This window comes from Chrysemys picta, chromosome 9 (assembly GCF_011386835.1).
Source record: "Chrysemys picta bellii isolate R12L10 chromosome 9, ASM1138683v2, whole genome shotgun sequence".
Classification (NCBI taxonomy): Eukaryota; Metazoa; Chordata; order Testudines; family Emydidae; genus Chrysemys; species Chrysemys picta.
The window spans coordinates 21,931,192-21,955,074 of record NC_088799.1 but is presented as its reverse complement, the minus strand read 5'-3'; the positions used below and the strand labels follow the sequence as shown (position 1 = coordinate 21,955,074).

The 23,883-nt window shown below is 40.3% G+C and overlaps 1 protein-coding gene across 5 annotated transcripts in view; it reads right to left on the bottom strand.

Annotated features, from left to right (window-relative positions):
• Positions 1-600: 600 nt before the first annotated feature.
• The window catches only part of IFT80 (intraflagellar transport 80), a 180,741-nt gene continuing 157,458 nt past the window's right edge, over positions 601-23,883 (bottom strand). For all 5 annotated transcript variants that reach the window (XM_065556886.1, XM_065556888.1, XM_065556889.1 and 2 more), the window contains 6 exons: positions 23,298-23,445; positions 20,682-20,853; positions 15,458-15,547; positions 15,186-15,358; positions 13,286-13,409; positions 601-1,958 (listed from right to left, as the gene is read on the bottom strand). In XM_065556886.1, coding sequence (XP_065412958.1) covers positions 1,845-1,958; positions 13,286-13,409; positions 15,186-15,358; positions 15,458-15,547; positions 20,682-20,853; positions 23,298-23,445 — 821 coding nt within the window. In that variant the 3' untranslated portion in view covers positions 601-1,844. The remainder of the gene's footprint in view (positions 1,959-13,285; positions 13,410-15,185; positions 15,359-15,457; positions 15,548-20,681; positions 20,854-23,297; positions 23,446-23,883) is intronic.

Here is a 23,883-nt window from a genome sequence, read left to right as displayed (position 1 = left end):
ATTGTAGTAATAAGCCATAAATCCATGTCTCTATTCAGTCCATGATTTTTAATGTCTAGCAAAGTTATAAATTTAGGCTCCCAGGCTCATCTTTTGAAAGTGTTATGCAGGTTTCCTTTAAGGATGAATAAAGTCTGATAGGTCAGATATAGAGTGATCACTTTGTGAAAAGTGTTCACCCACAGGTGGTAGGGTGTTTTTGTTTTTTATCATTTTCGTGAGTTCATTTGAGAGCATAGTGATTGTTTGGTGTCCCCCACATAGTTGTTATTGGCACATTTGGTGCACTGGATAATCACTACGCTCTTGAATGAACTCACACAGGAAAATGATTAAAAGACAAAAACACCCTACCACCTGTTCGTGAACACTTTTCACAAAGTGATAAAATTAACATTAAACATTGGCTATGACTGATATTTTGGAGTCATTCCTGCAAGTGCTCAGTGCCTCTTGCAAATCATACCCAAGATAGAGGGGTTCACTCTGCAGGAGGTGCTCAGCACATTGGAGGACTGGAAATTTTACATGGATTGTAGGTACTCAGAATTGCCTTTTCTATTTAATGGGATGGTAAAATCAATGAGTTACATCATCTAATTGATATAAAAAGTATTTTATTTTAATTTTGTATTAAGAATGTTATAGCATATGCAGAAAATTGATATTTGCTACATAATGATTTACAAAACAAATATTAAACCAGTTAAAGATTCTCACAGAATGCACAAAATTTTAAGTGTTCATATGTGAAAGAAATGTTATGCAGAATTACTTTAACATCCTTCAATAACCAGTAATAAACTAATGTCCCAATATTGCAAAGAGATCATGCAGACAGATCCATATGCATGCAGCCCCAATTACTTCAACAGGAAAGAGAGAAAATAATATTCTGGTGAAATGGTGTATGTCTAAATCCAATACACAATCAAGTGAACTGGACCAAGTGCAAACATGAAAAGTTTTTCTTCTAAATGGATGGGACATTCTAACCATTAAGGAAACACAGAACACTGTTGCCAATCATATATTGGATATTTGCAGAAAGTTGACTTTCTGCTAATTCAAACAAAATTCAAAGCATGTTACACAGTATTTTAGATTATTATGAAATAATTCATTTAACATTTAAAATTTTTTTATCCAACAGCTACCCTTTTTTTGTTATTGACAGAAATATGTTTGCAATCAATCGCAGGTGCTGAATTTATCTGAAATAACATATATGTATTATTTGAAAATATTTCAGCACTGGGACTGTGCTGTCATGCAGCTATCTATGTAACTGCAAATGAAACATTCCTTTGCCATTTATAAACGTAGGTCCACATTTTTCACATTAGGTGCCTAAAGTTGGGTACCTACATGCATCTTAAGGCATTTAACCAGTTGACCCGCTTTTCAGAAGTGCTGTATATCTGTACCGCACTGTTGCTGAAAATCAGACCACTTATTTAGGTGCTTAAACATGCATTTCAGTGCCTAAATCCAGATATCCAAGACTGCATATTTTTACTTTAAAGTGTATGAAAAGTTGAACAATTAAATAATGGGAAGACAGAAGTCGATCTTGCTCTCTTTCTCACACAAGTAGTTCCACTGACTTCACTGGGACTCCTCACAAGAGTAAGGAAAGCAGGATTGGGTGCACAGATCATAACTGGCCTATATACATATGAATCCAGGTCTGCCCACTGTCCAACATTCAGCAAAAATTAACTAATTTCAGAGCTCTAACTTCCATAACCCACTCCCTGGAAAATGATAATCCTTGGATTTATCAGTATACTGATACAGCAAATGTGTAGTGAAACAGCTATTTAATATGGCCAGCACTGTATTTAGCGTTGTACAGTTACACTGGCTCTGACTGCTGGAGTGGCTGCGGCTCGTTCTCTTTCTTTAGCAATTTCCATCTCTATTTTGGCCTTGATTTTGTCCCAATCAACTTCCAACTGTAAGAACAGGAAAGATAGTAGGTAAGTGTTAACATTATATTAAATACATATTAATGAACAACAGTATGAAGGTTCAAGTCACAAAGTGATCTGCTCTGTTGTTATATAGGTCTCCTCTTGATGCAAATATATAACTACTATTAATGCTAATGCAAGTTACATGTGTGTATCAGTTGATGGCTCTCTTCTATATTCAATATCTAATGAACAGTATGCTATTGGAGGTTCCTGCCTTTGAAATGAAACAAACCTGATACTTTTCAACAAATATTAAAAACTCATATATGGTGAGAAAATATTCAACAATGGAAAATAAACTTAGATGAGCCTACTAGGCATCTTTCAGCTTAAAAATAAATGAAATCTATTCGTCAAATCAATCAGAATGCAGCTACTTGCTCATGGTACATTGAGCAACTTCTCGCTACTACACCAAAGTCCATCAAACAAATTGATGGCATCTACATTAGTCACCTGATAGAACAGAAATAACATTGTCGATACTTGAATTCTGCTTTGATGATAAATGTTTCAGGTTTTGTATTGGCATTTCTTTAGTGGCAGAAAAACATCATCCTGTGGCAGTTTCCTAGTTCCGTTAAACTATGAATACTGGAATACTGAACAGAGGAACAGGTTTCAAGTTGGCTCTTGGATGGATAAGCCATTTCTTATCCTCCATCAAAGCTGGCACTGTTCACATTTGCTTGTAATGCAGCTCAACTGATTTTGCCTGAACTGTCAGAACTAGCATCCTATTCTGTTCTCTTGGTTTTTCAAGCACTTGAATGAATTTGAGGACTGTCTTTCTATTTTGTTTTGTCTCCTCCTATGAACTGTCCATTTTTAATTACTCTTTTTATATATTTATGCCCATCTGTAATAAGGACATCAATTCCCTATCTCAGACTGAGCTACAGCATCTTGATCTACATTAATGAATATCTGAACTCACCTACATTATTGACTGTGTGCATTTTAAGAAAAATTTCATAGGAGGCTCTGCAGCAGAGTGCGGAGCCAGTGCATGGGGTGGGGGCAGCGTGCAGAGCCCTGTGGCCCCCTGCATAGAAGCCGGACCACTGCTGGACGCTTCCGGTGCGCAATGCAGTGTCGAAACAGATAGGCATTAGCCTGCCTTACCTAGACAGCACCGCCGACGGGACTTTTAACGTTCCGGTCAGCGGTGCTGACCAGAGCGACCCAGATAATTTATGAGTACATTGAACAGCACTTGTCCCAGTATGGATCCCTGGGAGACACCACTATTTATCTCTCTCCACTGTGAAAACTGACCATTTATTCCTACCCTTTGTTTCTGATCTTTTAACCAGTTACTGATCCATGAGAGGACCTTCTCTCTTATCCCATGACTGCTTACTTTGCTTAAGAGCCTTTGGTGAGGGACCTTGTTAAAGTCCAAGTATGCTATATCTGCTGAGTCACCCTTGTCCACATGTGACAGAATGCAGGGAGTGAACAGGTGAGCCTACACTCTGATCACTTATATGCCCATTAGTTCTCCAGAGGAAGCTGATTGGGGTAATTATCTAATCAGACTAAAAAGAATGGCTCAGGTATGAGAATCTCCCTCACATCCTTTGCAGTGTAGACTGATGCAAAGAATTCATTTAACTTTTCTGCAACGGCCTTGTCTTCCTTGAGTGCTCCTCTAGCACCTTGAACTGTGTGGCAGGCTTCCTGCTTCTGATATACTTAAAATTGTTTTTGCTGTTAGTTTTTGTGTCTTTCGCTAGTTGCTCTTCAACTTCTTTTTTGACCTGCCTAATTATACCTCTACACTTGACTTGCCATGGTTTATGTTCCTTTCTATTTTTCTCAGTAGGATTTGACTTCCAATTTTTAAAGAATGTCTTTTTGTCTTTAACCGTCTCTCTCATTTTTGCTGTTGTTGAGCCATTGTGTTATTTTTTTTGGTCCTCTTACTGCTTCTTTTAAAATCTGGGGTATACATAGATTTTGAGCCTATATTATGGTGCTTTAAAAACATTTCCATGCAGCTTACAGGCATTTCAGTCTTGTGACTATTCCTGTTAATTTCCGTTTGACTGGCCTCGTCATTTTTGTGTAGTTCCCATTTTTGTGTAGTTCCCTTTTTGAAATTAAATGCTGTGCTGGTTTTCTTTGCTATCTTTCCTCCTAAAAAGATGTTAAATTTAATTACATTACGGTCACTATTACCAAGCAGTTCAGCTATATTCCCTTCTTGGACCAGATCCTGTAAGCCACTTACGAATCATGGAATTCTTCTGTGTCCCCGCTCAGTTGGTCCACAAGGCTATGTTCTTTTCCTGTGAGGTATAGAGCTACAGTGCAGATCTTGAATGCACCATTTCCATAAAGCTGTGCTTCCCTGCACAATTGTATGGAGTGAGCCCCTTCTTGCTTTTTTCTATAATACATTGTTTTGTCTTTGATGACTCAAACTACTTGGAGATGAAGATGAGCTAGTTACGATTTCAGAGCTCAACTTATTGGTCTCAGCTTTAGCAAGTTATGTGCAGTTTCTATTCCTGAAAATTCTAATGGTCAGAGTCTCAACTTGTCAAAATATGCTTCCCAACCCATGTTTCAAGTGACTGTTGTGACTGTTGGGCTTGGAGAGTTGAAAACAACTCTGTTCATAACACTGAGACGGAATCCACCATAACAGAGACAAAAGTATGTTCCTTGCTGTGGTCAGTGTCAGAAACGTCATCTAAGTCTGGTTTGTAATTCTTTTCCAACCAGTGTTGGAGAGATCTCATTCTGAGTCAGGCATAAGAGGTTAAATACATAGTTGTGGTTATTAGGCCCAATAGCATGAGAGAGAATATGCTTCTTTGACATGGAAACTGGTTATAGTTGATGGAATCTTTCTTCTGGCAGAAAGGCTTCTGTCTTTCTGAGTGTCCAAAACTGCCCCTTTGAAGAAGAACTTTTGTGTGGGTAGTGAGATCAACTTCTCCCAGTTTGCAACAAGTTGTCTTTTACAGAGGAGGGTCACTGGTTAATTTTCTCTGATCCTCCAGGAGGGATTTTGCAAATACTGCCATCTTATCTCAAAGATGTTATTGGTAGCATGTCATTACAGCCTGGTAGTGCGACACTCTTATGCCCAAAGATGCAAATTAAATTACTTTTCTACCCAGAATTTCCATTTTTTTGCCTATTTTATCAGAAAGCATGGAATGTATCTGGCTATCCTTATATCTCTGTACTGCAGCTTCTACCACAAACAAGTTGGAGCCAGATGGATGTGAAAAAATTAAAATCGATTATGTATAATTGGTATAATTTAACCGCCTTTTTTGACATTTGCCTGAACAGAAGCAGACGTGGCCCATATTGCTTTTGTTGGCTGTTAGAAACCATTCAAAACTGGGCATATAATTCTATTTTTGGATGGAGAACCAAGAATCCCGAAGTTTGGATGAGAAATTTTCTCAACTGTCACAGATGGACTTTTCAAAGTAGCTGCCATTCTGTCAACTAATTCATAAAATAATCCTCTGACAGGGAAGATGCAGGTGTAACCTCCACATCCTCATCCAAAGAGCTATGGTCCTCCAGCTCAGCATCCATTTGTTGGTATCTTCAGGCAATAAAGGCTGCTCTTCTTCTAAAAGGACCTCTGCTACAATGGTAGGAGATTTCTCTCTCTCTCTTTATGAAACATAAAAGCATCTGAGAGTTTCATATCTGATGACTGAAATCTTCCTGGAACTCTTGGAGGAGAAATTTTTGTGCTATAGCAGGTGTGATCCAGTTCCTGGAAATACCTGGGAGAGGGCCAATAGGTCCATCTAGCCCATAAGGATACTGTTAATCCACCCAGCAATCCATGCCCAGCTCCTACTATCTGACACAGTAGGTATCCTCTCCAAATGTTTCCTTAGCAGCATGCTTTTCCTTATGACATGTCACGTAAGGTAACTGACTCAGTTGTTCAGATTACACATCTGACTGCAGATCCAAACTCAATAGTATAGAAGAGATCAGTGGTCTTAGGTGCAGTATAAAAAAGGACAATAGCATCTTTTCAGGAGAGCCTGAGAGAGTCTTAGAAGGTGGGAGGGGCAGTCATACATATCTCTTCCATCTTTCTTTTCTCTGGAGGAGAAGGAACAGTATTGGGGAATCTGAAGAAATCCTGTTTGCCTCCTGAGTCATTATTGCTCTCTTCCAGATCCAACATAATTTGAGGTTACAGATCTGCCTGGTTGATCTGAGCTACTGCTGTCATGGTAAGTTGCCGAGCGGGCTTGAAAATAGAGAAGCAGATCTGGTGTATCCATAATAACAGCTGTCTGATTTGTTAGATGATCAGGATCTTTTGTTCTTGATTTTGGAGCTGCCATTTTAGGTCTGTAGAAGACTGACCTGGAACATCCCTCAAGTGCATGTTGGCTCTCCTAACACAGACCTTTCTGAGCAGTGAGTCTTTTTCCAGCACTGAAGTTCCCAAATCCGAGGGGGGGGAGGGTTTCACTTCCCTGGACTGGCTTTGAGGCTGTCACTGATGGGGTTCTTTCTCTACCTTTTTGTTTCAGATCTGATGGTTTATGATCCTTTTTAGGTACCAGAGGTTTCTTGGAGTTTGGAACTGAAGACAGTACTTTCTGCAGAGGTCTCTGCTGCCTAGTCTCTCCAGAAGTATCAGGGGCCAAATCTGGTCTATGTTCACTCACGGATCCAAGAAATGTTCTGGATCCAGAGAGCTTGGCTGCCAAACCCTCCTGCAGTGGTAGCCCTTATAGTCTGTTCTGCCTCTCTTTCGGCATCCTTGGAGTGAAAGTACTGCAGATTGAGCATCTTGAAGAAGAACAATCCTTCCCAAGGCAGGCTGGGCATCTTATGTGAGCATCTGATGCCAGAAAGACTGCAGGGCAAGAGGCCCACTTTTTACAACCAAGGTTCTTGATCTTTGGATCTGCCACTAGATTTTAATAGTGGAATCGAAGTTGTACAAACTACTCAAAAATTTGATCATAGAATATCAGGGTTGGAAGGGACCAGGAGGTCATCTAGTCCAACCCAGTGCTCAAAGCAGGACCAATCCCCAGGCAGATTTTTGCCCCAGATCCCTAAATGGCCCCCTCAGTGATTGAACTCACAACCCTGGGTTTAGCAGGCCAATGCTCAAACCACTGAGGTATCCCCTTCCCCCTTGGTTTGTTTGTTTATTAAAGAAATAAAACCTAACGATTGAAATGCTAAAAGCTAACTATTTACACCAGAAAACTAGATAAATCTATGCTAAAAGTGTAGTAGGCACTATCAAAGCAAAAAATATGGGCCAAGAACTCAGATGGAGTTCCTGATCTGTCAGCTGCAGCAGCTGGAAGCAATTGAGGTTGTTGGAATGCCATGCCCCCTTCTATTGCCTGGGTCTCCGATCATTCAGGACTATCCAGGGGAGGGTCAGAAGGGGGCGTGACAGCGCACCACCAGGCACTGCTATCTAAAGGTTCCACTGTCCGAGTTGCACTGTCAATGCTTCCCATGCAGTGGGATTATGTAGAGGAACTTGATAAATAACCTTTTATCTTGTTGGGGAACAATTAAATACAAAAAAATATCCTGAACTAAATTAAAATAAAAAGCACCTTGAAAATGCAATGAGCAAAATTACTGACATGGCCTTTTAATGATTTACAAACAAGATGCTGGAGAGTAGAAAGTCCCCTGAAAACCCATATTTGGAGAAGATAAAAAAAAATGTTGACATTAAATGCCATCATAACGTCCCTGTTCAAATAAAATCGAAAGGTTATGATAATAGGGGTTTTCTATTTTAATAGTTTATAACTATGGATAGTGAATAAGTTTGGATGAGGTAATACTTGTGCCAAGATCTTGGCTTAACTTTTGCCTGGCACGGGTGGTGTTTTCCCTTTACTGGGGGAAAAATGAGGTGACATGAAAGCATAATGACATGAAAATAGTGTAAACAGCAACATTTATATAAAACAATGTTTACTAACCTTTCCATAACTGTTGTTCTTCAAGATGTATTGCACATGTCCATTCCCACATAGGTGTGTGCACACCCCGAGCACAGTTGCCAGAAATTTCCCCCCTAGGGGTATCCTTCAGGTTGACTCTAGCATCCTCTGGTGCTGTGTTTATATGGTGCTGGTATAAAAGACCCTGCCGACCCCATTCCCCTTCAGTTTCTTCTTGCTGACCGCCTCTGAAGAGAGGATGGAGGGTGGGTCTTGGAATGGACATGTGCAACACATCTTAAAGAAAAACAGTTATGGAAAGGTTAGTAACTGTTTTTTCTTCTTTGAGTGCATGTCCATTCCCAAATAGGTGACTCACAAGCAGTTGTATAGGAGATGGGTTCAGAGTTCAAGGACAAGCTGACTGCAAAACTGCTCGGCCAAAGCCAGCATTCTCTCTAGCCTGTTGAACAATGGCATAGTGCATCATGAATGTGTGAATGGAAGACCAGGTTGCTTTGCTGCTTTGCAGATCTCCTGAATCAGAACTTGCGCTATGAAAGCCACGGAGGAAGCTTGGCATCTTGTAGAGTGAACTGTAAGGATAACAAGTGGTGGGATGTTTGAGAACTCATGAAATGCATGAAGTGAGTCTCTGTGCAAAGATGGCGAGACCTTTCATTCTTTCTGCTATCACTATGAATAGTTGCAAAGATCTGCGGAACGCCTTGGTCCATGAATGTTGAAAGCTAAGGCCCTCCCGTCATCCTGTGAGTGGAGATGCTTTTCTTCTCTGTTCACATGCAGCTTAGGGTAAAATACCAGTAAAAAGATTTCTTGACTGCATTGGAACTGTGAGACGACTTTAGGAAGAAATGATAGTGTGTATCTTGTCCTTAAAAAAGATAATTTATGGGGGCTCTGATGTGATGACCTGGATCTCTGAGACTCTTCTGGCCGAAGTGATGGCTGCCAGAAAGGCCACTTTCCAAGAAAGGTGTAACAATGAGCATGATGCTAACGGTTCAAATGGGGGCCCTATGAGTTTTGATAGGACAAGGTGTGTGTGAGGGATCTCTGACCTGAGAATACACCCTTTCCAGGCCTTTAAGAAATCGTATGACCTTCTCATAGGAGAGGACTGACTGGCTGTCCACCTTGGGATGGAAGGCAGAAATGGCCAGTAGGTGGACCTTGACTGATGCTCCAGGTTGTTTCAGGTGCTCCAAGATAAGCTGTAGAGATGATTGTAAAGGCAGGACTGGTCATTTGGCGCACCAGATGGAAAATCGCTTCCATTTTGTAAGGTAGTTGGCTCAGGTCGAGGGCTTCCTACTGCTCAGTAGGACCTCATGGACCTGCTCCGAGCTTGCCTGCTCCTCCAGGTTCAGCCATGGAGCTTCCAATCCGTCAGATGGAGAGAGCCAAGATTTGGATTTAGCAACTGGCTGTGGTCCTGGGAGATCAAGTCTGGGTGTAGTGGAAGCCGAATTGGTGCCTGCATGGGCATGCCGAGGAGAATGGTGAACCAGTGCTGTCTGGGCCATGCCAGGGCTATGAGAATGACTCACGCTCGGTCTTGCTTGATATTAACACCAGAACCCTGTTGTGACGGGTTGGATCACAGAAACCCCCTTGGGAGCTGCCACCTGATGAGCAAAAGACTACCTCTGCTCCTGTTTTCCCTGCCAATTCAGGACTCCAGCACCCTGTCTTGCTGAGCCAGACACTCCCGTCTGGCTCCAGACACAGACCCAGGGTCTGAATCACTTGTCCCAAAGCTGCAAGTTTACCTGAAAACAGCTCACAGAAGTGTGCTTGTCTCTAGCACTCAGATGCCCAACTCCCAATGGGGTCTAAACCCAAATAAATCAGTTTTACCCTGCATAAAGCTTATGCAGGGCAAACTCATAAATTGTTCGCCCTCTATAACACTGATAGAGAGATATGCACAGTTGTTTGCTCCCCCAGGTATTAATACATACTCTGAGTAAATTACTAAATAAAAAGTGATTTTATTAAATACAGACAGTAGGATTTAAGTGTTCAAAGTAGTAACAGACAGAACAAAGTCACCAAGCAAAATAAAATAAAATGCGCAAATCTATGTCTAATCAAACTAAATACAGATGATTTCCTCACCAGTTCCAGAGCACTCCCTCTTACAGGCTAATCTCCTTTTAGGCTGGGTCCAGCAATCACTCACACCCCCTATAGTTACTGTCCTTTGTTTCAGTCTCCTTCAAGTATCCTGGTGGGGGTGGAGAGGCTCCTTCTTTAGCCATCTGAAGACAAAATGGAGGGGTCTCCCACGGGTTTAAATAGACTCTTGTGGGTGGGGACCCCCCTCCTCCCTCCTATGCAAAATCCAGCTCCAAGATGGAGTTTTGGAGTCACCTGGGCAAGTCACATGCCCCTGCATGACTCAGTCTTTACAGGCCGACGTCATTGTCCACATGGTATCTTGCATGTCTCCAGGAAGACTTCTTATGTGGATTGGAGCATTCCAAGATGCATTGTTCTCCAAGTGTTTCCTGATCAGGTACTTAACCTGGCGAATTCCTTCCTAAAGAAGCTGACCAAATGCCTCCCAAAGCTTACTTAGAAACCAAGCAAGCATACAGCCCATATTCTTAACCTCAAGTAGAAAATGATATATATATGTATAAATAGGATGAATAGATATAGTAGACCATAACCTTTACAGAGATATGTTACCTGGCACTGGCAGCACAAAACATATTCCAGTTATGTCATACATACATTTATAAGCACCCCCTCCCCATAAAGCCTTATGGGGTACACTGTCACACCTGTGAATCAACGGACTAGAAGGAAAGGTGTAGAACAGGTGACTCATCCATGGCAACAGGAATGCATTTGTAAGGGAGCCCAGGCTGTGGCCACAGGGAGCAGAATTGATGACATTTCCTATTGATGCGCGAGGCGAACAGGTTTATAAGGGGAGACCTCCACTGTTGGAAGATGTCCCTCATGATGTCCGGTTGTAGAGACTACTTGTGGTGAAGGAGAAAAAACGGCTAAGACAATCTGCTAGCTGGTTCTGGGTCCCCTGGAAGTATGATGCTACTAGAGTGTCTTGAGAGAGTGCCCTGAGGAAGGGGAAACTCTCAAGGGTTCCAAAAAGGCCATTGTATCATCAGTGGATCCCATGGACCTGTGACCATGTGCCTGGTGGTACCGCGGAAGACAGAGACATAGTATGGTATGGACGCCCGGAGAGCAATGATGTCGGTTATGTAGAAGAGGGAAATATGACCCAACCTCCAAGTCCAACGAAGACTCCGAGCTGTGGTGCGGAGACCAGGGCGGAGCCATGTCGCTCGGTGCCAGAGACAGTAGATGAGACAATCTTGTGGCTGATAATGGGGGCTTCCCTGTAGACAATGGTCACAGCACCAGGTGAGGTTCAGGGGTTGCTTCCTGCCACTTGGTGGCACCAGTGGGGCCGAGTCTTGACCCACTGTAGGCTGAGAAGGTCCCTGGCCACTGCGAATGCCTCGGGAGTTGATGGCACCATGAACTGGTCATCTACTCTGAGGTTGTTCCTTTGTAGGTGTCCGAGGAGCTTGCTGTGGCACTGGAATTGCCAGCACCTGATGTGGTGCTGGGAGAGATGAGTGGTGTGGTGCGGATCTCACTCTCTCCCTGTCTCCCTTACATTTCAGCACTGGAGACTTGGTGTCCTCTTGGTGCTTCTTCTTAGGCACCTGAGAGGGTGATCAGTGCTGAGAGTCCCGGGTAGATGGAGGAATGCTCCCCACCAAAGCTGAGGTGCTTGGTGCTGAGTCTGAGAGAGGCTCCGAAGCTGTTCTTAAGACTGCCTCCCATTGGGAGGACCTTCAGTCAGGCCTCTTGGTCCTTATTGGTCCAGGGCCTGAAGTCTCTGCAGATTTGGCAATGGTCTTACCTATAAGCTTCCCCCAGGCACCTGCGACAGCTCGAGTGGGAGTCGCTCAGAGACATAGGCTTACTGCAGGCAGTGCAGGGCTTGAAACCCGGCGACCGAGGCATGCCCTGGCACTGGGAAGGCAGACAACCCCACAAATTAAGTGTGGAGGCATCCGAGCTATATAAAACCTAAAACTACTAAAAACTACTCTAAGTACTAACTATAATAACTATTTATACAACTGGTATCAACACTACGAAAGAATTGCCTAAGCAATGAAGGATTCCAACCAACCGTCATGGGCGGTAAGAAGGAACTGAAAGGGAACAGGGTCGGCAGGGTCCTTTATACTGGAGCCATGTGCACGTGGCACCCAAGAGTGCAAGAGCCGACCCGACGGACACTGCTAGGGGAAAAATTTCCGGCAACTATGCTTGGAGCACTCACCCACCTGTATGGGAATGGACACGTGCAAGCACTTGAAGAACTGAAGCTTGCATATGCATATTGTACAGATTGTTTGACAAATTTTAATGCTGATTGGAGAAAAGCTAATAAATCGGTAATGTGGAAATGTACAGGAATCAAAGTGAAAAAAGACCCGAATTGAAGAAATACTGGACCAGAAACTGAAGGACTGAGACTGAAAGACAAGGGATCAGAGGCTGAGATGACCATCATGAAGTAGAGAAGAGCTTCCCGGTACCCTGCAACTCAATAACTTGGGCCCCTACGTGTTCCATCTTATTTGTTTTTGTGAGGCATAAATATATGTTCATACACTATGACAATAATTCTGTCTGAAAAGTTATAAATAAAGGCAAAAATTGATTTAGCCCAAATTGTGTGGATTTGTGACTTGGTTTCCCATTTTACACTTCCAGCAAGGTTTTGATCATAATAGTTCCTCTTCCTGGCCTTAAAAAACTATCAAATACTACACAAGTAATCAACTCAAGTTGATATTTTTGTTCTGAACTAAAATTAGAATTATAGGTATTCTGTGAAACGGTATGCCTATGAAATATAGACAGATAGATAGATATAATAATAGTTCATGATTGGCTCTTAATTTTTCTTCTGGATAACCTTACTGACTGTTACTATTAATATTCATACAATGTGTTACTGAAGACATTAAAAGGTACATTTTCAACCCAACTCCCTGTTTATGTACAAAATGTGTGCCTCAAAATAAAAGCCCCTGCATGTTTTCAGGATGCAAAATTTATGCAGACTTATTTTATGCCCCCAAATACATTGCATTCACAAATGTTACCAGTTCCATATCAAGCTTTTAATTTGTGCTTGCAGTCAGATAAACAGTGTGTAACAACCAAGATTTACATCCACAGCTGAACTGATGCAAAAATGTGGGAGCAATATTTTTTGCATAAATTGTGACCACAAAATGAAGGCTGACCTTTTGAAAATGTAGGGCTAAGTTTCCACAGAATACTTACACCTTCTGCATACTGCAAAAATCGCTTATTGGTTTCTTTTTTTCCAAAGTCCTCCAGGAACTTTTGTCGATAACCCAAAACTGTGTCAACATGTGTCTTGTGCTTCACTGCTAGTTCCAGTGCCCTGGAATAAAAGAAAAATGAGCTTGTCATGCTGAAAAAAAATACTAACACAATTACAGTTACTTTGGCTTTACAAAAAGAGATCTGTACAGTGATTGTGCTGGAGGCTGATCTTCCTGATGCAAGGTGCCAAGCAATTTAGCATTAGTGTTAACCATAGGAGGGTGAAAGTAACCAATTTTTCCTGATAACATACATCACAAAGTGGATAGTGTATGATATATAATTAACATTTTTCTGTTGACAACCTAATCACATTATAGAAATGTGACAACAGGATTTTTTTTAAGTAATTGAAAAAATACACCCTCTTTTACTTTTGAGTATATTACTGTCAGTAAGAAAGGGTAAAAAAAATAACTTTTAGTGAAATTATTATAGCTATGAATTAAAAAAAATGTCTTGGCTCTTGGAGAGCATCTACTTGAACACATATAGCACATGCAAATGACCACTTTTAGAACACCCTAAAAACGGGAAGCTCAGCAGCCATTGCATTATTATGATACGTCTATTTGTTTATATTTGTTTTCTTTGGAGTGATATATAAATTTAAATATCTTAGAATGTTTTATTAATTGTTTTCCAGATAAGACATTCTTGGCAACATCAGCAAAACACAGATCGATATATGTGCTTGCCAGAAAAAATAAAGTTTCTAAATTAATTTACATGTAATCCTTAGCATTAATGAAGCCCATTAGGCAATATACTTTAATTGTTTGAGTTTTCCCCATAAAGAATATTTCCAAAAGAAAACTTAATTCAGATTGAAAGGTGGTTTGCTAATTTCTCATTTTACCTTCATTTAGACACTTCATTGACTAATCTATTAACCATGGTTGCCTGGACCCTGAGAAACTCAGAATGCACAATACTAAACTGAAATTAAAGTCAATATCAAATAAGGCTTTGTGTTAGGAACCAAATTAAGCAGTTCATAGTATCTGAACTTTCATCCCTGTTAAAAATAACAGTGTTAAATGATGATACAGAAAGAGAATTACAGGAAATATACTAATGCTGCATTTACATATTATTTTAATAGATAGATGCACCCAACTATATTAATTACTTTAAGCAGCCAGAACCAATAATGCATATTTGAAGCAATATTTAGACCATGAGTCCTTTATGAGTTAAAATGCTACCTAAATCTAAAGCTGTAAGGATGGCAAATTTTCCCCATTACATTTAGGAACTACCACTTCCACTTTATTTGAGCGTAGACAAACTCTATTTATCTCTAACTTTCAAATGATTATTTGGATGCTGAACAGATGTGGCATGAGAATCTGAACTTGGAGCTGAGTAAGCATTTTTTCTAAATTTGTTATAGTGGAAAAGTCGGCATACAGAGAGGTCCAATTTTCTCTCTACAAGGACATGAAGTGCCACATTTTTAAAGGGACCTCTAATTTTGTACCCACAATCAGCCATGGTGAAGGGAGATTGGGGGCTTCTGCCCAATTAATAGTAAAGGGGCCTAAACATATTGTTGTCATGGTCGGGGAAAATGGTTTCCATGCTAGTGGGGGAGTTCTACCTAACCTATTCCCCAAATCCTGTTGTGGGAAGAGAGACATTTTTTGAGCACCATCCTTTTGCTTACTCTGTATATCATCATGATATATGATTTAATTCGATGTTTCTCAGGGTCCAGGCAACTATGGTTAATAGATTAGTCAATTAAGTGTCTAATTCTCTAAACATTTAAAACTTAATCTTAGTAAGATTATTAATGGTAGCAGCTATGGTATGTTGAGAGAAATATTACCTATCCCAATTATAAAGGTTAATGTTGACTTGAATAGCTTGATAAATAAGGCCTGCTTGAAGAAGAAGCATTTCAGCATCTTGTATATTTCCACTGAACAGCAGTATATGAGCCATTCTTGATTCTTTTGATGGAAGTTCCTTGATAGAATTGATGTACTGAACTTTGTCAATCTGTTAAAACAAAGTGTGATGGTTTAACTGGAGAAATACACTAATAAAATTAGCATTGCAATGATTTAGTTAAAAAATAGTTAAATCTCATCTACTTACATCACCGATTGATGCATAGGCTATTTCTGCTGTTGTCATGTCCTTATTAGCAACTGCCATAGCAGCTAAGCATGCCCACATGGTTTGATCCTAAAAATAAGACAAAATAAAAATGCTAAAACATCTTTAATTTTATATGATATGAAAACGCACTTTTTCTCAGCCAGAGTGCAGGGATGCTGTTCAGCTACTGAAAATGATGTACTGATACACAACTGTATAATTTATCTCAGTTGTGCAGATCCCTATAGTCTAGTTGTGTGTGCATGTGTGTGTGTCTTAATATCATAATCATTGTATGGTTACTTCTCAATAATTATGCAGTATGAAAATTCCTGTACTGTGATCTGCTAACAATGACTTTGAGCCAGAGTTCAGAGATATGCCTAATCTTTGTACTATTATTTCTCAATAACAGTGAATATATAAATTTATCAATCCCGGCTACTCTGATCCTGTATGTAAATGAAGGAGAAAGAAGAAAATACCGGATAGCAAAACAAATAGACGAACAAATCAATGAAAAGAAAATAGTTTTAAAGAGTTCTCTTTTCTATTTATTCCTATTGTATTTTAGTGGATTTCCAGAAAAGGCTGCTAATTTTTTTAAAACTATTTGTAATTATGAGAATTTTATAACACTTCGGTTTTCCTTTATTTCAATTTCATGACTGTAATTTTATTAAAGAGTCAACAGAAATATAATCAGGAAAAAAGTTGAAGAAAATCCTAACATTCTGGCTCATTTTGATCTTTCCTCTTCTCTCTCCTTTCACTTCACGCTTAGAGCCTGATCACACTAGTAATATAAAAAGATATGTATTTAAAACATATTAGTTAACATGTGTTAACACATTTTAACACATTAGTTTAGACATGGCAAATATAATTTTAAATACATTAGCTAGTCCAGGTAAAGCCTAGGAGGAAATTGAGTTTTTAACATGTTAATCAAAACATGTTCTCTAATACCTTTTAAAATACACCTTTTATACGAGTGTGGACAGGCCCTTAGAAGCAGTCTGAGAGTGCAACCTGATTAAAACGCAGTATGCACACACATTAGATATTGTCCAAACTTAATGCTCAGCCCTTTTGTACAAATACTTCTGCATGTAACTTTACAAACCTGAATAGTCCCACTGAGGTCAGTAAAGTGTGTAAAGTTATTCTAAAAGTTTGCATGATCAGGGCCTAACATCCTTCCTACACTTGTCCTTTATTACCTTAAAAAACAAACATAAACCTTGGCCTAAGAAAAGGGAATTCCCCTCGAATAGTAGGTCCTGGATAGTTTGCTGGACCTCGTGAAGTAGTCCAGAGGACTGAAGCCAAGAGCTCTGCCTCATGACTACTGCTGTGTCCATGGCTTGGGCAGCTGTAGCCGCTGCATCTAAGACTACCTGGAAGGATGCTTTGGCCACTGCCTTACCCTCCTCTACAAGGGCCATGAATTCAGTTCTGGACCCTGACGGTAGGAGTTCCTTAAATTTCATCATGGCTGACCAGGAATTAAAATCATAGTGACCTAGGAGTACCTGATGGTTTGATATTCTCATCTGGAGGCCCCTTGTAGAGTACACCTTCCTGCCTAATAAATCCAGTTTCCTGGCCTCTTTTGCCTTGGGTGATGGCTCTTTTTGCCTGTCTCTCTCACTTGTAAGCAGCCACAATGACTAGGATCTGGTGGGGGATGGGTGTAGAGATACTCATACCCCTTGGGGGGTACAAAGTATTTACTTTCCACCTGCTTTGCTGTGGGCTGGAAGGATGCAGAGATTTGCCACAGAACTCTTATGGGCTGCAAGAGGGCCTCATTGAAGGGCAGGGCCACTCTTGCCAGCCCCGAGGGTGGTAGAACTGATTCTGTGATCTCTTCAACCTGTACGCCCAGGTTTTGAGCCACACAACACAAAAGCTCTTGGTGAGCCTTATAGTCATCTTGCGTGGGTGCGATGGCCATTCCTGCCACTGCCTCATCTGGGGAGGAAGATGATGAGGCTTTCACTGGCACTGCACCTTGTATGTCTTCTGTTGCCGGTGGGTCTCCTGAGGGGATATCCTGCACATCGGCGATCTCAGCTCCTGGGATCAAACCCCTTTCCGAGGAGGAAGGTGGGGGGGCTCTCACCTCTGACGGCACCGAGTGGGACCATCCTGTGTGGGAACCTTGGAATGGTTGGACCACCCACAGGTTCCACATCAGCCACTGGAGTGATATTTGCCATTGAGCTGGTGGCTATGCTGATGGAACTAGCCCTTATGCTACAGCTGCAGAATGCCTATGGTCAGCTCGGTGCCTTGTCCTCCGGGAGGCGTATGAGTCAGCCTCCGAACCAGAGCCAGAGGACCCACTCCTGGGTACCATGGCAGCGCGGTGCTCATTGGTGCCGCAGTGGTCAATGGTGCTGCTGTGGCGAGCGGTCTAGTGGCGTCAAGTTCTGCCATGAGGATGCCACACCCTTATTGCTGACTTGCTCAGAACTGGCACCTGCCTCCGTGCTGAGAGGTCATGTGATGCCAGAGCTGTCCCTAAGAGCCGATGACTTGGGGGAGATGGCAGCACTGGAAGGGCATGGAGGCTCCTCACTGCCTCACATGGCTCTGGTGAATGTATCCCCTCTGTGGCTTTACCTAGGTAGGTAGTCCATGGGAAATTGGCTCAACAGACCTCATCCCGGGGCCAGAGTCACTGGTGCTGAGTGTTCTATGGATGTCCGAGAGTGGCCCGGCATCAGTCTCATTCTCTCTGTGGCCTTTGTCTTTGCGGAGAGGGCCCCCGGTCTGACTTCTTCGGTTTCTTTTTCAGCACCAGTGATGGGGAGTGGTGCCGCGTGGCTGGTGCTGACTTCTTGCTAGCCGGAAGGTGTGTCGGTACCAGGTGGTAGTGTCTTTCATCGGTGTCGCGGATCTCGAATCATGCTGTGCCTCTCTTAAGGAGACTGGGGCACTCCTGACCAACGAGGTACTCGGTGCCGATTCAGGCTGCCACTCCGATGACTGGTGAAGTGCTGCCTCTATGAGAAGGCATTTGACTCTGTTATCTCTCTCCTTTTTTGTCCTGGGCTTAAAGTTCTTACAAATCTGGCACCGTTCCTGAATGTGGCCCTCGCCCAAGCACTTTAGACAGCTGTCGTGCGGGTCACTTACCAGTATGGGTTTGTGGCATGCCGCACACTGTTTGAAGCCCTGGGACCAAGGCATGTCACAGATTCCTGGGTGGGATAGCCCCTCAGGGCAGGATCTTACTAACTACTCTAAGTTATCTAACTACTTGCTAACTTATTCTAATTCTAATGATTTACAATCTATTTACAGGATAAAGATCCACTAAGGAGTATCACTTGCAAAGCAAGAGACAAACAGCGTTCCAGCAACCATCACAGGTGATAAGAAGTACGGATGTAAATATCTGTTTAAAAAGTTAACCATTTAAACAATTAAAATTATGTTATTTAATTTGCCAATTAAAGGGAGAGGGGCTGGGGCTGCTGCCCCAGGGCTGGGGTTTAACAGTTAGGGTCAGTTAACTGGTAAGACTAATGCTTACCAGATAACCATTTAACCATTTAGTATTTTACATCCCTAGTAAGAAGGAACTGAGGGGGTGACAGGTTGGCAGGTGTGTATGTGCTGCGTCATGAGGGCGCCATTCCAGGGGGCACCAGAGTTGACCCCCTGAATACCATTAGGGGAAAAACTTTTGGCGCTGGTGCATGCAGCACATGCACACCTACACTGGAATGGATATGAGCAAACAATCGAAGAAGAACTGTGAGGTATTTTTGATCACATTGGTTGTCAAAAAAACCCAGATCCTCCCTCAATTCAAGTTTCGAAACACAATGTAAACAAAAAACCCCTATTTTACAGCCATTCTTAGTAGAAAAACCATGCTCATCTCTAGTATGTAGTGTTGTTGTAGCTGTGTGGTCCCAGGATGTTAGAGACACAAGGTAGGTGAGGTAATATCTTTTATTGGACCAACTTCTGTTGGTGAAAGAGAAGAGTTTTTGAGCTTACACAGAGCTCTTCTTCAAGCTGTGTAAGCTCCAAAGCTTGTCTCTTTCACCAATAAACAATATTACCTTATCCACCTTGTCTTGCTTATCTGTAGGCAGGTAAGGGCAGCTGAGGAAAGATTGATGAAAGGGAGTAGGAAGGTGAAAGGGGATGGTGGCCAGAGAAGGTAGGAAGGAAAGATCTTTGCAACTTTTAACCAATTTATCTTTTAAGTACCCTAAAATCATTGAATGCAATCCATCCTTGAAAATAGTAAGCAATCATGAAAAGTTATAAATGCCAAAAACCTCCCTGACTTGGAAGCTATAACTATACTTCTGTGGAAAGGATATTATACATAAAGTATTACCACTCAATATAGATGGTATAAGTGCGTGTGTGCTTTCCCGGTATTTTAAAAAAATTACAAAAAGATGCAAATAAGAGTCACAGGCTCTTAAGAAGTGGTGCACTGAAATTACACAGTGTAATTTCTGTCAGTGCTACATTTGAAATTATAAATGCCAATTCTCAACTGCCAAATACTGGAATAAAAACATTTGTATCCACCTTCAGATAAGGGAAACAACTCAATATAAACATCACAATATATCCCAAATTAGCTCAATATGTATATTGACCACTCAATTCAAATAATATAGAAAATAGAGAAAACATTTTTAAGATACAGTTTTGTTTATAAATCATGATAACCATATATAAGAAGATAAAATTCCTTTATAAGTGTTAATGGGGGGAGGAAAAATGCCTTTTAAAAAAAGTATACTACTACACTCACCTCATCTGCTGTTGTTGTCTAAATTATCAGAAAGAAAGTGAGGAAAAAGAAAATGAAAGGGAAGAAATGTTTTTTAAAAAAGATTGTAGGTAACTAGATGTGGAACAGAACATTTTTACAAAATTGGCTATGTAAGAGTCTAGTCCAGACAACATTTATGCTCATTACTAGCTCCACTTTTGTGAATAGTCCCACTGAAATCATTTGGACTATTTGCATCAGTAAAATTAATCACATGTGTAAGTGTTTTCTGGATCAGCCCTAAAATAATAAGAAACCTCTATAAGGTAAAGAAACAGCTTGAAGAAAGAAAATAGGTTAGAACATTTACATATATAATTACTATTACTACATATTGTTTGAAAATATAAACAAAGGCAACAAATGTAATTTATGAGAATACTGTAGAGTATTAAAAATTACCTTAACAAAGCGACACAATCTGACTGCATCTTCCCATTTTGAACTGCTAACATACTCATGAAGAATAGCTGGATAAGGTGACATATTGAGATGAATAAGTGAGCCATCAGCTCTTCTGATCGTTACTTGATTTCCCACAAAACGTACTATATGGGGATTTTTGCTAAATTCGCTGTTGAAAGAAAGTCAAGTAAAACACGTTAATTTTTTTTTCTCATTGAAAATAATGGTTGGAGTTTAAAGCTATTAGTGATTTTCAAATTAGATAAGAGTTATTGATACATTTTTCTTAACTTTGTTTTCAAACAGAACAGAAACATCTAAATAGTTATTATAAATTCAACTAAATAGATATGTGCAATGGAGTTTAAATCTAAAACAACTTTTGGTCAGATTTTTAAAAGTTGGAATATAGTATTTGGATGCAAAATTGTACATGTACACTGTCATGTGCAACCACTGCAAGTGGAAATACAATTTGGGTATTTGCAAAAATGCCCAATTTGCACATTTAACTGTTGAAATTGCACATACAAATGTGGATAAAAAGCTCTGGGCTGTACTGAGTCATGAAGTTTAACTATGAAATAAAAAGCACCTTGGGGAGAGTGAGAATGATTTAATATCAAGGATTATTGTAAGAAGAGGAAAACAGTGAACTGTGCTTCTTAGTGAATTGTTTTTTTATTATTTTGTAGAGCTATTCCCAGAGACTGCAGAAAATGACTTGAAATCCGAAAGTTATACTTAGATAACTATGAATGTTTCAGAGAAAAATAAATAAATAGTTTGATATTTTTCACTGACAATACAGAAATGCTGTAACATATCAATTAACTACTATATTTTTTAAAACATAAAGGCAAAATGTTTTTAAAGAAAAGTCTGATTAAGATTTGAGCTTTTGTATTTATGTGATTACACCCTAGAAAAAAAGTAATTTGTCTTTTAAATTAGTTCTGGGCCAAATATATTGTAACAAATCTACTAGCTCAGTAATGCGTTACCCAATTCAAAATCCAGCCTGTAAAGGGTTCCATAATCCCTCCAGCACAGGAAAGAAATACAACCAGAGCTCAGAGAGGACTAGAATCAAGAAATCTGGAGGCTGAGTGAAAGCAAGAGCAATATGCCAGAGACAACAGCCTGGTAGCTGACTGAGGAGAGAAGGCTGGGAAGCAAGCATCCTGGGATCTGTACAGGAAGGCTAAGACCTGGGCAGAGCCATACTCTCTTGAAAGGGACCAGCAATACCTGCAGGAGGTCACAAAGCCGCAGTCTAAAATCAGGACAACAGTGTGCAGGGGTCCCGGCAAGACTCTTATCTCATTACACTTATATTAGGCTGAATTAGAAACTGTTGGTTTATTCTTCTTATAATTGTCAAATAAAGGAACCACAGTTACCTAATGTATGTGAGTGTTTGATAGGAACCAACTTAGTGCTAGAGTTTCTATAGGCTAGTGGTTGGAGCACCTACTGTGCTTGCTCTTGAGCTCATTGTACCAAACATCTAAAGGGGACTGGTGTATCACACTATTTGCAGTGATATCCGGCAGGGAAGGTGGTTACAATATTTTCAGTTGTTATCTAGAATGAACTTGGATCAAAATATTGGAAGTAATTAAAAAAAAACAAATATTTTAACCTAATTGAATTATTTATTAAAAAGGAAGGAACATTATACAATGGTAAGAGCATAGCACCTGGAGTCAAGAGACCTGGGTTTTTTTTTCTGACTTTGCCACTGATACATTATGGCAAATCACTTAATGCCACAGTGTCTCAATTCTCCCATTTGTAAAATGAAGATATGTGCTACTTTTCTCTTCAGATGGGAGAATTAATAGGGAGTTGTAAGGTTAAATATATCATTGTTTATAAAACGTTTTGAGAAGCTTGAATAGAAGTTTCTAAAGAAGTGCAAAGGATTACTTATTAGAACCCACCAATACAAAGCAATTTTTGATGAATAAGGCACAAAGCTGGAACATTTTAAATACCTCTTACAGGAGGTCAGGGAAAATCTGAGGCAGACTAGATGCTCCAGAACCCTTCATATGCCCTGTTTTATTAAGTGATATATGACATTTAGGGCCTTGTTTACCATGCTGATGCTCAAGTTTAGCACTGTTATGGAGAACCATGAATGTTAAAAGAACTATACGTAAAGACAGGTTTTTGGAAAAGAGTATTTGGTTACTGATTTGTGATCTAAGGGCCTAATTCTGCAAACACGAATTATTGCGAGTAGTCCAAAAGAAGGCAATGGGATTCCCACAGTAATTAGCACTATGACCCCAATGCGCATAGGAACTTTAAAGCACATGCTTAAGTCCATCCCTTTTCAGGTGCTTATGTGTTCTGCCTCAAACAGTTATCATTTATTCATTTTTAAAAAGCTTTATAGTACACACCTTGAATGGCTAACACCTTTGGTTAAACCTTTCCTAATCCAGAAATAGTGATGTAGCAGGAATTCTGAAGGTAGCAACTGTCATCTATTTCAAGTGGCTAAATTAACACCCTTCTTTGTAAAGAATTATTTGAGTGAAAAATTCAACACAGTATTTACAAAAATCCAGCAATATTATTCTGAGTAAAAATATACATTACCTTGCATCTTTTTCATACAGTGTTTTTGGCAGGAGATCTTTATCTACATAAACTGTATTGGGATAGTACCAGACTGTAAAACGTGTATCTTGGAGTCCACAAAGTATGTTGGATGTGTCATTCCAAGCCAAAGTGTGTGCCATTGTTCCTTAATTTAAAGATAAACAAATATTACGTATTTGCACATGCACAATAAACACAAAAAATGTAAACATTCTTGGAATTTTGCTATCCTTACAGGTCAACAACTACTTTAAAAAAGCAAGTTTTATTTTTATTCCTGCATGAGTTGCAATTTATTCTTAAAAACTTTAATTATAGTAAATAATTTTCCCTATTCTGTCTTTTTCTGACATTTATATTCCCATTTCTAACATATATGGAGCCAAAATAGCTCAGTTTTGTTTATTGCCTTAACTATCAACTGTTGTTAACCGAAACATTCACAAGTCTGGGAGCAGTGTCTATTCTTTAACTGTTTCTGAACAAACTACAGAGGCAGTTCATACACTGTATTTTGGAGGGCAAGGTTCAAAATGAATATAAGTGACCAGAATACAGGTTGGGCGGTTATTGGATGACCACA